Source organism: Epinephelus lanceolatus, chromosome 3 (assembly GCF_041903045.1).
Source record: "Epinephelus lanceolatus isolate andai-2023 chromosome 3, ASM4190304v1, whole genome shotgun sequence".
Classification (NCBI taxonomy): Eukaryota; Metazoa; Chordata; class Actinopteri; order Perciformes; family Serranidae; genus Epinephelus; species Epinephelus lanceolatus.
This window is the reverse complement of record NC_135736.1, coordinates 39,489,070-39,502,857: the sequence shown is the minus strand read 5'-3', so window position 1 is coordinate 39,502,857 and position 13,788 is coordinate 39,489,070. Positions and strand designations below refer to the sequence as shown.

At 40.5% G+C, this 13,788-nt stretch overlaps 1 protein-coding gene across 4 annotated transcripts in view; it reads left to right on the top strand.

The window, feature by feature from the left end:
• Positions 1-13,788, top strand: part of rgs12b (regulator of G protein signaling 12b) — a 63,996-nt gene that overhangs the window by 30,327 nt on the left and 19,881 nt on the right. For all 4 annotated transcript variants that reach the window (XM_033624146.2, XM_033624145.2, XM_033624148.2 and 1 more), the window contains exon 5: positions 11,188-11,209. In XM_033624146.2, the coding sequence (XP_033480037.1) occupies positions 11,188-11,209 (22 nt within the window). The remainder of the gene's footprint in view (positions 1-11,187; positions 11,210-13,788) is intronic.

Here is a 13,788-nt window from a genome sequence, read left to right as displayed (position 1 = left end):
ATCTCAGGGCTTTATTCCCAGAATTCCAGACGGAGTCTCAGAGGATTTCACTTTGGAATAGAGAATGGAATTTTGAAATGTTTGCAGGGACGCTGAGATGGTGAACACAGGGACCATTGACACAGAGTTTTTGTGTTTGTTTATTCATCAATTTAGTCTGTTATGTTTTTGAATATCTGCCTGAAAATCTTTTTTTCCCAGGAAGGGATAAGATTTATGCAAATCTGTCTTCCTCAAATCAGGGTTGCATTCAAAGCATCCTCACTCATGCTCACACCTGCAGAGCCTCTTTTGACTTTGGGATCATTACAACCTCACCAGCTTGTTCGCTTCATCCCATCCTCTCTGAGGTGAAGCTGGAGTTGATAACTTTTATAAAAATACCCTTTTGTCATATTTGCTGAGACTGACGCTACATTCATTCAGTACCACATAAGAAAATGAATCCGTAGTTGGGTTTCTGTCCAGATGTTCAAATTTTAACAGAATCTTCAGAAAATTGGCAAAAGAAAAAGCAAATTATGTGCTTTTTCATCCACTAATGTTATGCGTATATTCGGAATCGGTTCATCAAGATAAGCAGTTAGGTGGCTCTAATTCTCTAAGCAGGTGTCATTACTGTATACCACTGCAGAAGAAAAATGCTAATACAACCCCAAATGAAGGAAAACAATTGATGTACAATAACAGCATAGAGCATAGTGGATAACAGAAATAGAGTTTTGAACAACTAATATTACAGCTCTGTGCTCTAGGAGGAGTTGTGGGAACAGCCTGGCGTGCAAAAGTGTGTCAAAAGCCATCCAGAGACAAAAAAGAGCTTGCAGTGGCCTATGCAATGACTGTGCACCATCGTTTATTTGCTGAGTCTGTTTCCACAGCAGTAAGTCGCATTTTCTGTTTATCGCTGCACCAACTTTCCACCTTACCCAAGAGTAAAAACTTTTTTTTTTTTTTTTTTTTTTTTTTTTTCCCTTAACAATATTTTGAGATGTGGTTAGAGCATTCTTCTTCCATGCGGAAGGTCAAGGGTTTGAATCCTGCTGGGGTCGACGTCAGCAAAGGCATGTGGTCACAAGAGGTTCCCACCGCCAAATCAAACGGGATCAGATTCCTTAAAGAGGCTTTGGGATAAGGGAGTAACTCGGGAATCTGAGCCAAGTCCTAAACGAGGGCGCATCTCTAGCCTGTTGTAGACAGGAGGTTCTAGACTTAAAAGCGGGTTCATTTCAAGATTTTTTGGTGTTTCCACTCAGGTTTTTGTATGCACAAATTGAAAATGTGCATAAAAAGGTTGATGGAAACACACTTGACAAGAAAAATCTTTGCCTCCTCGTATTGCTTCTAATGGCATTTGCAAGAATCCATTGTAGCTGGATGAAAACAACCTGTTAGTGTGCAATACAGCAGTCAGTCATGTCAGTCATTGCTTGTGAACTGTGGCACAACTGTCAAAATGATCAAATATGAATCAAGATTCTGTTATGGCATTGCTTATCTCTCACCTCAAATATTTTCAGAAACATATTTTAGTGCACTGTTTACTTGTAAAATGGGAAAGTCTGTGACCCAGACGCCAAGTTGAAAACCATCGAGTGAAAACCAAGCACTGCCCGCCAGCTGGGGCAAACTTTATAATTTTACAGCTAAACAGTGCACTAAAATATGTTCCTGAAAATATTTGAGGTGACAAATAGGCAATGCAGTAACAGAATCTTGATTCATATTTGATCAGCGCTGCCCAATTTGACAGTTTGACTGCAATTCACAAGCAGCGATTGACATGATTGACAGCTGCGTTGAGCTTCTTGAGTCTGATTGGTTGTTTTCGTTGAGCAGTGGTGGATTCTAGCAAATAAGATTTGAATTTATTGAAAGGACAGCCTCATGAATACAAATACAGACACAAATATGAAACATAAACATACAGACAAAACTGCATTACATAACAAGCATACACTACAAATACACAAATACCATTAGAAGCAGTCGGAGGAGGGAGAGGAACGTGATTTTTTTCTGTCTCGTGTAATACTGACACTTTCAAAAAATATGACAAATAGTCTCATAAAAAATGACCTACTGTAGCTTTAAACTAAGCTAAAGCTAAGTGGTTTCATGGTTGCCAGCCCTGGCAGGGTGACTCTGGTCTTCTCAATGGCAGCCACTATTCACCTCATATTCAAAAGTAAACACACAGGCACGCACACATTGAGACTGTTGGAGCAACAGCTTCCTCCTCAGCTGGATGCTTGTGTGTCTGTGGATGTTTGCGTGCAGTCGTGAAATCTGTGTTGTGAACTCGCCCTCTAAGGACAGCGTGTGTGCATCAGTTGTTCGGTTATAGGTGTGGTCACCTGTAGTAGTGCCAGTGTTTTACAGGCACATGACTTGATATGTTCAGTGTTCTTCCATATTTCAATCTTTACAGTCATGTTTCACTTACACACATAAAAATCAAATTCCTTACCAAAGGTGGCAGTTGCAGCTCCCAGTGTTGGAGCCAGGAATAGGTTCCTGTGGTACAAACAGTGTTGTCTTTGTGTGTGTGAGTGCATATGTTATCCCTGACAGTTTCTCTCACAGATAGACAGTTTTTATTCACCCTGTTAAGTGTCACTGGCTGCTCTGTGTCTCATCCCATAAAACACGTCTTTTTCCAGGAACCATCGTCCACCTCTATGCACGCATACAGATAGGAATTCCGGAAACTTGAGATTGTTTAAGAACACTTTTATGACTTTATAAAGTATTAATATTATGATAGCAGTGAGAATGAACGGCTGTAAATTGTACCCTCTGTTTCGCCATAGTTTGAACTCGATGTCCAGGCTTCATAACAAATGATGTAAGCCACCCCTCTCCCACTAGTCACAGCTAATAAAGCATTTGGGACCTGTGCGCACAGTGACCAACCACTCCCTGCAAACACGCACAAACACACACACATAAACAAGCCAGGCATGTGGCTACAAGATGGCATTTTCTGTTCAGGGAGCTGAAGGCAGGAGGATCTTGGTGAACAAACATGTTGTGACTTGTAGACAAAATAATCATGTTTTTGAACCGCACATAATCCATCAGGTCATTTTAAAGCTACTGATCAACAAAGTTTTAATGCAAGATAACACTACAAATCCCACTGGCATCCCATTTAGCAGCAGCGATGGACTAGGAAGGAAAAACAAGAGGATGTTTGATATAGATCTGTGTGTGTGTTGCCAGTAGTGAGTGTTGTGAAGACATGTGATGCAGTTATCTTTTGTTGAAGTGGGCCAGAAAGTCATTTTATAACTGTTCAGAGTACAGCACTTCTTAGAACACCCAAAAATATTCTTATGAAGTTCCTTACAGTAATCTCTGATTTTTTTTTCTGAATTCCACCATTTAAAACAAGATGTGCCAGCAGCTGCAGACCGACTCGAGTTCAAATATTAGGTCATAGGGCAGAGATAAGACTTAGATAAGGCATGAGACACAAGTGGTCCCCTTTCATGTGATGTTTAATATCCAGGATTTCCTACACATTTATTTAATCATGTGCTGATGTTGACCTGCATCTGTCCCTCTCTCTCTCTCTTCACTTACATAGAAGTAGAACGCTCTGTTTCTTATAACTACAGTCCCCTCATTTTAGTGTTGTCTATTGTTTTTTCAACCTGCTTTTGATTAAACCAGCCGTATACTCAAGGAAACCACGCACCTAGCTGGGTCTAACCTGTGTAACTGCAGCAAAAGAAAGTTTGTTTTCATTCACCTCTGCATCAGCTGCTCTTCTAATCATCGATTAAATCTGATCAGCAGTGATCAATGTGACCACAGACTGCTTGACAGGAAGTCTTGAGTTTGATGATTAAACAGCTTATTCTTTAATTCTCCTCCCTGTGACTCAGACATAACAAACATTCCACCTGTGCTGCGTTCATGGACCTGCCAAAACCTCAGAATTAAGAGAGGGGACACAGAATGGTCACAAATGGACACACACACGCTCACAAAAAAACCCTGTCAGCTACCACAACACATAGAATCTATTTCTGTGGGAAACACCAGTATCTGATAAGTGCTGAAATGACTGGTGTATTGACACAATAACACCTACAATTGATGATAGACACTGAAGTCATTTGTCAAGGGAAAATGTCTTTTATGTTTCCAGATTTTCTGGCTTTCTAAATGTGAAAAAATGAATATCTTAGAGTTTTGGACTATTATTTGGACAGAACAAAAAATTTGAAAGTGTCATTGTGGGTATTTTTCACTATTTTATAGACTGAACTATTTATTGATGAATATGAAATAATGGAAACAGTAGTAATTTAATATGATTCTCTTTTTTTGTCACTTAGATTTTATTTGGTCCTTTTTTTTAATTTAAGAAAACAGAACATGAACAACATAGCCAGGCGCTGCAAGTCATCAAATCTGGATAACAGACATACCATGTTATGGGTTGTAGGCGGGAGACCCTTCTACAGCAACGCAGAAGTTTTCAATTTGATGAAATGCTCAGTACATATCTTGTTCACAAAAATGTTGGTTTCTTTTATGTGTCAATTTAAAAAATATACACATAAATTGCTGTGTCTGAACACCTAAACCAGAAAAGCTTCCCTGTCTGACATTTTGATTCACATGTCAGTGCGCTAGAAGGTCAAGTATCAAATTGAAGTTATCCTGCATAATTACATCTTAACAGCTGTTACTTATTGTTTTACCAAACTGCTTTTCTACTTTATTGCTGAAAGGATTGTATTTTGAAAGTGCAGGATTTTCTGTCTCTTAGGTCAGTGTCTTTTGTTTTGTGTCTGCCCTAAAAAATCAACAGGAACTTGGCAAGCCTTTACATTGAAATGCAGTTAAAAAGATTCCTAGCACTGGCTGTCATGCCACATTGTAACTGACTCTATCTGAGACTCTTTGAATGGCAACCATTAACTACAGCTCTGTTTGAATTCACAAAATTCACAACCACATGCACATTCTGAGGTTTTGCTTGGAACTGAGTCCTCCACACATGTGGAAACCTTAATCATGGCCATCAGTCATGTGCTGCTGTGTCACTTGGTTTTCTGCTGATCTTATCAGTGCATTTACTGTATGATATATGGGACATAAAAGCCCCATTAATATCTTTGAATCAGCATCAGCAGAAAACAACCGCAGACAATATTGGGGCTTTGACATAGCGGTAAATTGCTACTGCCAGTAACACTCAGTTAATATAGAGCTCACTAAGTTTGAAAGCAACGGAGGCTAAAAGTAGCACACACTTTGTGACATACTGTGGGGGATTTATTTGATATTATGAGTCTCTATTATCAAGACTGTTACATTTTCCAGCTTCTCTGTGGATGGGGGCTTGTGGAGAGAGGCTTGAGGAGGGAAAGTCTGGAAAACCCCAGTCATTCCCTGAGGCTGTCAGGAATGACCGGGATCTGCCAGGAGAGGAGGGGGAACACCACTGGAATGGCTGAGGAAGGGTTGAAGGAGGGAGGGTGTGAAGAAGGGAATGACTTGGGGGAAGAGTGGAAGGAGAGAGGTGGTTGTGGGGGACAAAGGAAGAAAGAGTGGGGTTACTGGGTAGGAGGGAAAGAACAAACAAATGGAGAGAAACTGAAATGGGTTAGAGGTGCAGGGAGGAAAAGAGAGGAGAGGGGACTTGGGGCCTCGACTAGGGGCCAAACCACTCCACCACAGAATACGTCTGGAAGTGATCACACTGGAACTGAATGGGGATGGGGGGTGAACACACATGCACAAATGCAAAAGAATGCACCCTACATACAAAAGACATCTCTAACAGATGTCGACCACATGCATACATGGACTACGCCGATAAAAAAATACGTAGCATGTCTTAACACACACATGAAACACACACACACACATCAGAGGCAGAGTGCACGCTGTTGAAATGTGTGAGATGTTAAATGTGTGGGAGTCTAATCAGCGTTAGGATTGGGTAACCAGTTTCCACTGGTGAGATTTCTGCCTCTGTCCTTTTTTCTTGTCCAGTGGGACGGTTCAACCACAATCAATTGCTATGAAGTCACATCAAATCTGTTTTCACACGCCACTGCCAACCTCTGCTCTTCCAAGAACAGTCTGAAATAGCTAATCCCAGTCATTACACTGGCAGTGCCATCTGGCTAGGACAGCTTGGCTCAAACGAGGAAATGGCCAAGATGCACATGAATCAAACCAGCACATATGCTGCACCAGGGAGTCAACTCAGTTAGATTTGTTAGTAAGTGTACGTTGAATCTTTGTCAGGGTATTGCAGGATTTGTGTGTGCAGTTTTATTATGGTTCTTTTGTATGTGCAAAATATGAAAAATGTGTCTGTCCATTTTAATAACAAGCTCCAGGAAGAAATCTGTCTATGAAGGGCAGGGGTGTAATGCAAGTCAAAAAAAATTAAAGCAGGGGGCATGAGCGTCCTTACCCAGAAAATTCTCTGCAATTTGATATATATATTCAAAGGCTTTAGGGGGGATTATTTAAAACGACACTAAATCAGTTTTAAGTTCTAATCTTCCACTGTATATTAGGGTAAACATTGTTCATTTATTTTGAGATTTTTGATCAGTTATTTGTGCTATTGTGGTTATTTACTCACTTTTACAAAAGCTTCTACACTGCTGCTGCTTTTCTTGAAAAGTAGCTCAATCTTGTCTGCTTCAAATTCAGACAATTAATATAACATTCATTCATTCATCTGTCATTGGGTGAGAGGCAGGGTACACGCTGGACAGGTGGCCAGACTAACACAAGGCTGACACATAGAGGCAGACAGCCATTCACACTTACTTTTACACCTATGGGCAATTCAGAGTCACCGCTTAATCTAACCTGCATGTGTTTGGACTGTTGGAGGAAGCTGGAGAACCTGGGGAAAATCCACATTGACACAGGGAGAACATGCAAACTCAACACAGAAGGGCCCTGGCTGGCTGGTGGATTTGAACCCAGAACCCTCTTGCTATAACCACAAGCAGCTGTTAACTTTTTTAAAGATCATTTTTTTGGGCTTTTTTCTTTTAATGATAGGACAGAAATGTGAAAGGAGAGACGGGGGATGACATGCAGCAAAGGGCCACAGGCAAGAATCTAACCCGCGGCTGCTGCAGCAAGGATATTGCCACTGTGGATGGGAACCCTGCCCTACCCACTGAGCTACTGGGCAGCCCAAATGCTGTTTCCTATGTAGAGGTATAGCAGAGTCATGGTGTCATGAGCAGAGAATGAAGTCACGCTGCCTCTATGTGTGTCATAGTCCAAACTTCTCTTTTCATTGTTACTCTCATTGTTACTCTCTGTGAGTAACAATGATCAGCCCCTTGTTAGCTGATTGCGGTTGCTCTGCACAGCACTCATACATTGGTCACCACTGATATCGGTATGGTGCAATCGTGGAAGTGCAACGCCCAGCCTTTGGTTTCCCCCTGCTGAACACCTGTCGCTTTGTCAGCACTGTTGCCATTGTTAGCACTGTTCATGGAGTTAGTGCCACTAGCTACAAGCCGCTGGCTCAGCCACCCACTTGTTGTGAACCTTATACAGACAATCCTGCCACAGACTCTAAATCGTCAACTCCTTCATGAAGTCATGTAAAAAGACTATATCCACAATGCAAGTTCATTTACAGAACATAGACAAAGCCACAGTTGAAATGAACCTGCAGACATGGTAGTTGCTGTATTTTCAAACACACTGCACAGGAAGCAGCACAAGTTCAGTTGAGACCTTTCTGACATCTCATAGCAGTGTCAGCCCCATTGCAAATTCAATCTCAGACTGAGCAGTCGTAACCTATTTTCTCAAACCCCTCAGCCTCCTTGAAAGAGCCATCATCACCACGAGCCGAAATTCATATAACCTGTAACCACACCTACGCACTCTTGTATCACTAGAGAAAGTAAAAGAGGGGTAAGCAATAATTGCAGTGTAGGATTTTCATGCCTGCCTTACCTCCTGTCTGCAAGACTTTAAAAGGAATACCATACTCTCTCCAAGTTTGTTACAAGTTACAACATAATAGCGTACCTCTTGCACTATTAACCCTAACTGAAGACAGTGCTGGGGCTGTCATTTTTTTTTAAAGAATGATGAGATTTTTACCATGCATCTTGAGTCGCATATATAAAATGGAATTCAGTGTTTTGCAAACTATACCCTATGAAAGGTTTAACACATCTCTCCCTTACCAATATTTAATAGGATGCTATGCTATCACAAATAACAGCTATGCCTACGTTTCCCAAATGTTATTATGTGTGTAAAACTAATTGCATTTCATTTTTACATGTTTGAAAAAGGGACTGATAATCTAATGACCTACGCACATTTAAGCTGTGGCCTATTTTCCTCCAGCAGCGATGCACAACAGAGTGATACGAGTGTGTGTATACCTGCTGTTGCAAACCAATTTCATCCTGCAACTTTTGGAAGAAACCAATACCATGGGGAAAGGGGGGTTGACTTGTAAAGTACGGTCCATGACATAATTAGAAGAATACATTTGAATCATAATGATAAAAGATCAGAACCAAATATTATTTAGAAAATATATAAATAGAATAATTTAAAGTAAATTTAAAAAATCCAGTTTTTAAAAAATCTGGTGAAGCACCTTCACCCCAGCTTGAATAGGCACGACTCATGTGATGATGGGAAATCTGAGAGCATATTTACATACACTGTGGTAACCTGGTTACTGTAAAACCTGCATATTTATAAACCAAGGATGGATAATGCTCGGTGTGTTATTGCTACAAGATGCTGTTCCAGACCAGAGAACACAGTTTTCTGTCAGTGTGAATGTGTCTGAATCTTACGGCCTACTGTTCAGCTGAGAAACTGACTTATTTAGTTTACCAGAGGCTTCTATTTTTTTCAATCATTTCATTGTTTTGAACACAAGTAATGATCTTTTCTTTCAACACTTCCCTGTCTCAACTTTTCATGCATATGTTCAAATGCATTTAAGTACAGTATGAACACATGGCTGAGGAATTAAGGTTTTCCAGCTCCAATGAAACACTGGGTGTAAACTTCTGTCAATTATGTTTAATTAATCAGCTTACTGTAGAAGACTGACGTTAACCAGGTTACTTAGTTTGAATTAATCCTCTGAGTGAAGTAACTGCCACTGGTTTGAGGGATTTACTCAAGGTTGTCTCTGTGACCCTTCGTCATTAGGCTACATCCACACCTATATATTTTTTATTTAAAACACATAACAATTGCTATGTTTATACCTAGTGTTCGCACTACTCCGACATTTTGGAACCACTAAAACAGAGATATTTTAAAAACATGCTGAGCTGATTTTAGTTTAACAATTCCAGGGTTGTGTTTAAGTATGGATGGGCGGAAATGTAGACTTTTGAAAACAGTAATGCAGACACTCATGTTTGCTTCCCGACTGGATTTTATCAGTCACGATGTGTCAAGCCAAAACATTAAGGCTGTCTACCTTTTGTGATTTCATCTGTCTTGTGTGGATACTTCTTTTCCATTGACATGCTTCCTCTGGTGATGGATTAGGCTTCTGGTACCACTCTAATATGTCGCCTATATTGGCTTTGTAACGAATCCCAATCTGTTTTCTGCTGCACTGACCACCTTATATTCACGTGTTACTTTTACTAACAGTTCCACCTCGTCGTCAGTCCAAGCAAAGAAATCTCTACTAATACTTTTTGCCATTTCTGTAGTATTTTCTGTAACTAAGCAACCAACCGTAGAGTAGAAAATCTGCTCCCTGTTTATACGTGTGTCCAGTGTGTATGAATGGTCATGTGATGTGCATTTTCAGGCATGTTCATATCTGAAACCGTGCTTAAACACTTGTGTGTACTCAGATCGTTTTCGTGTTAAAACGCAATTTTAAAGTGAAAAACTATTCGTGTGGATGTGGCCTTACTCTGCTTTCATTCTGTGGGTAAAAACAGGGTGTGGACTCAATATTATGCGCATCTGTGCAGATGCTGCTCAGTTTTCAGTTTAAATATAAATTCATAAAATGTAATTTTCTGTGGAGAAACTTGCAATGAAGTGGAAACATTTCTAAGTGATGACCAGACGATAACCCCACAGAAACCTCAAGTCATCCAAGAGACTCCCATGTGTCTGTACTGCTGAGTAACGATGAGATCATTCAAATTTCCAAATGCAAATGTTCCATAGAAAATACCCTCAGAAGCAGCAAATATGCCCTTGTATCTCCTGCACAGCCTGCCTTCCATCATATGAGTAAACATAAAGCCGGTCATTAGCACCATTAGTGGGCAGATTAACGGCATTAAAAGCTTCTGACAGATCGACAGTGTGGCTTAGTGTGGATTATTTATTCAGAGAGCTGATGTGAGTTGGCATTCTGTGTTTGATAAACACTTCTGTCTTTAATTACTGCTCACCCTTCCTCCTGTTTCTATTTTTCCCTCTTTCCCCCCTTTCTCTCTTTTCCCTTTGCTCCTTCTGAGTCACATAGCGTTCCAGAGTTAGCTACATTACTGATGTCTGCGTTGAATGATCTCATCCCAGCTCAGCACGTCTGGGATAAAAATCACTATTGTGTGCTGTGTGTGTGTTTTTCTGTGTGGTGTTTTGTGTCTATGCCTGGGTAATAGGATATGATCTTCAAGCAAGTTTGGTTTGAATTAGTCTGTGTAGACATCTGTGTCTGAAAATAAGATTAGATACAGATAGAGATACATATGTCGATGCTTGTTAAACTCCAGCTATATTTGGTGACCGTGGGATATGTAAGCAAACATCACACTTGACTGTGAAATTGGGGGCAGGTAGGCCTACAGTTCCCCTCTTCACCTCTTCACACACACACACACACACACACACACACACTAACAGTAAGCCCCACCCCTCTCAGGAGGCTTTCTTGCAGAGCAAGCACAGCCAGTTCACAGATGATTCCTCCCACACACAAGACAAAGAGTGTGGGCGCTAACCTGACTGTGTCATGATGTGAAAGTGTGTGTGATAATGAACCAGGTCCTGTGAGACACCCAGTTTGTCTGCGTCTGCGTCTGCATGTGGCTTAAAGTACATGTCCAGGCAGCTGCCTCCTGGCGCTGGTGTCCTGTGTGAGCTTGTGTGAAGATGTCTCATCTGTGTGATGAGCGAATCTCCTAATCCATGTCTTTCTGTCTTTCTTTACAGTCCGCTGCAGTCTCCGATGGAGGTGAGTACACATGTCTGTACAACATCTGGCACTCGCCATATCATGTTTTGAAATGCCTTTTGTCATCATCTTTAATTGGCTGATCTAATTGGCCTCCTTTGGCCTTCAGTTGTTGAGATCTACATAATATAGCACTTAATGGGATAAAATAAAAAGCTTATAGCAGGGGTCTTTAGTGTTTTTCAGGCCAAGCACCCCTTAGCTTAAAGAGAGACAAAGCGGGAACATAACTACATATATTGTGTAAAATTGAGTTGCATATTAACCTGGGCGTACAATAACATGTAGGGCTGCCTAAAGCGCCATGTATAAGCATAACCCTTTTATTGTGCATACAATACTAAGCTGTTAAAATCATAATTATGGTAGATTCATACAATAATGCATCGTGTTTGTGTCTGAGGTGGACGGTGTGTCAGAGTCTTTTGCTTGAAAAGTTACAAAACACTATTGTGGCTCACAAGAATGTCCATACACTTGAAATAATAACACAGCACATTGGCCAATATGTTTCAAAGGTGAGTAATGTTAGCTAACTAGTTTGCCTGCTGTCATGGACAGGTGCTGTACACAGTGATTCAGAGTTAGCTAGCTAACATGATTGCACAAGGATTTGTGGGTAACAGTCTATCATTAATGTTGTGTATTGTAAATCAAATGTTTTTTTTAGGAATATGCCAATTTATCTATCTTAATATGTTGGATATATGTTAATGTGTATTTTCAGACATATTTTAATATTTATAATTAAAAAAAGAAGCTTAGATTAAAGCTTAAATTACCAAACAATTTAGCAGCCCCCTTGCAGTAACACTTAGGACTCCCTAGACGTGGCGGACCCCTGAAGACCCGAGGCTTATTGTGTAGGGCCAGTGGTGCTGTTCTTAAATGTAGGATTATGGTCAAGGTCATTGTGGACGTTTTGTTAACAGTAGAACTGCCAAGGGTTGCTGTATTCCTAAAACCGCGAGGGAATTTACCCGCTGTTAGAATGCATCGAATCTCAAGGTACATGACATCGTAAAATGTTAAATAAACAAACCTTGGTTCATCTATTTATTATTCTACAACACAGCTTTGTAAAATGGGATGCCATAGTTGTAGTCACAAAATGTCAATGTGGTAGTAAGATAAAATGATAATAAGGTTGCACTGAAAAAGACTGATGTCTGAAATACAACCATCAATCTCTTTCTCTTGCCCATAGTGCAGGACAGCCTAGGACATATGACGCCACTCTATTACACACAGCAGCAGACAAAAGGCATTGCCATAGCAACATAGATTGTTTATCCAAACATGAGCAATAAATAGCACAAAAATAACTGCATTCTCTGTAAAGGTAAATTTTACACCATGGTGCTGTGAGGTTTACATGTCCATCTTTAAAAATCTGGCTTTATCTAGAAAAATTTTAACAATAGGAGGTGCTTATAACAGACTTTTAGGAGAAGTCACAGACTGGGAGACTTGGATGTTTTATTGAAACAAAGTTCCATACAGTTAAAAAACAGCTGCGGGTAAATTTCACCCGTTGGCGGATCTCCTGTTAATATCTGGCTGCTTTCACAAAATTGACAGATAGTCACAGACAGTCTGGTTTGACCTGCTCTACATCTGCCCCACCTCGGCCTGCTGAATTTGGCAACCCAAGGATAGTCCCACATTTGTAAACCTTAGCTGCACAACAATTTCTTGTGGCACACATGGCCTCTGTTGGGTCTGTAGTTTTAACAGCGTGTCAAACTTCTCAGGTATTGTTTTTATTCGTCATGTTGTGCTGTATTGTACTGGACCTCATTTGAGGCAAACTGTTGGTGTCATGCGTAATTAGCATGTGCCAACAATAACAGAAGCTCCCTGATTTGGGAGACTTCTAATGGCGCTTTAACGCCTCACAGATGCACATGAAAGACACCATTTATGGCAGGTGGGAGATAAAAGGAGGAAGAGGAGGTGAGAAACAAGACAGAGTGGTGTAGAATGCACGGCAGACATGTTTACATTCAGCTCCAGTGTGCACAAGTGTTTATGGCCACTTGTTCACACCACGTGTCTGTGGAAAAGTGGATGTGTTGTTGGTGAGTGAAGTGGACTGCTCACTCTCCTTGCACATTTATGTACATGTGATGTATGGAGCATGATGATATACGGACTAGTTTATTACATTTTTTACTTACAGCACAGAACAAAGCAGCTGACATGACATGTCAAACAAAATGAGCAGCTAAAAAAATAAGAATTAAGAAATAGTGGGCATTACATCCATCCACAACCTTCATCACCTCCTGCAGCTACATAAAGGCAGCATCAAACAAACAAATAGGCTTTACAGACAAATAGCAAGGTTACGGGAAGACTGATTTACAGGAAATGTACAGAGACTAGCTAAGCCGATTTAGGAAACCCTTGTGATATGGAAGATGTCAGTGTAGATCCAGTGTACTTAAAGTGAGGATCCCAAACTTTATAAATGCATCTACTGAAGAGTGAAGCATACAAGAGATATATTCACTGGGAACACACTGCATTAAAAGATTGTGCCACGACTTTTTGTTGGAGCAGCATCCTTCATCCAA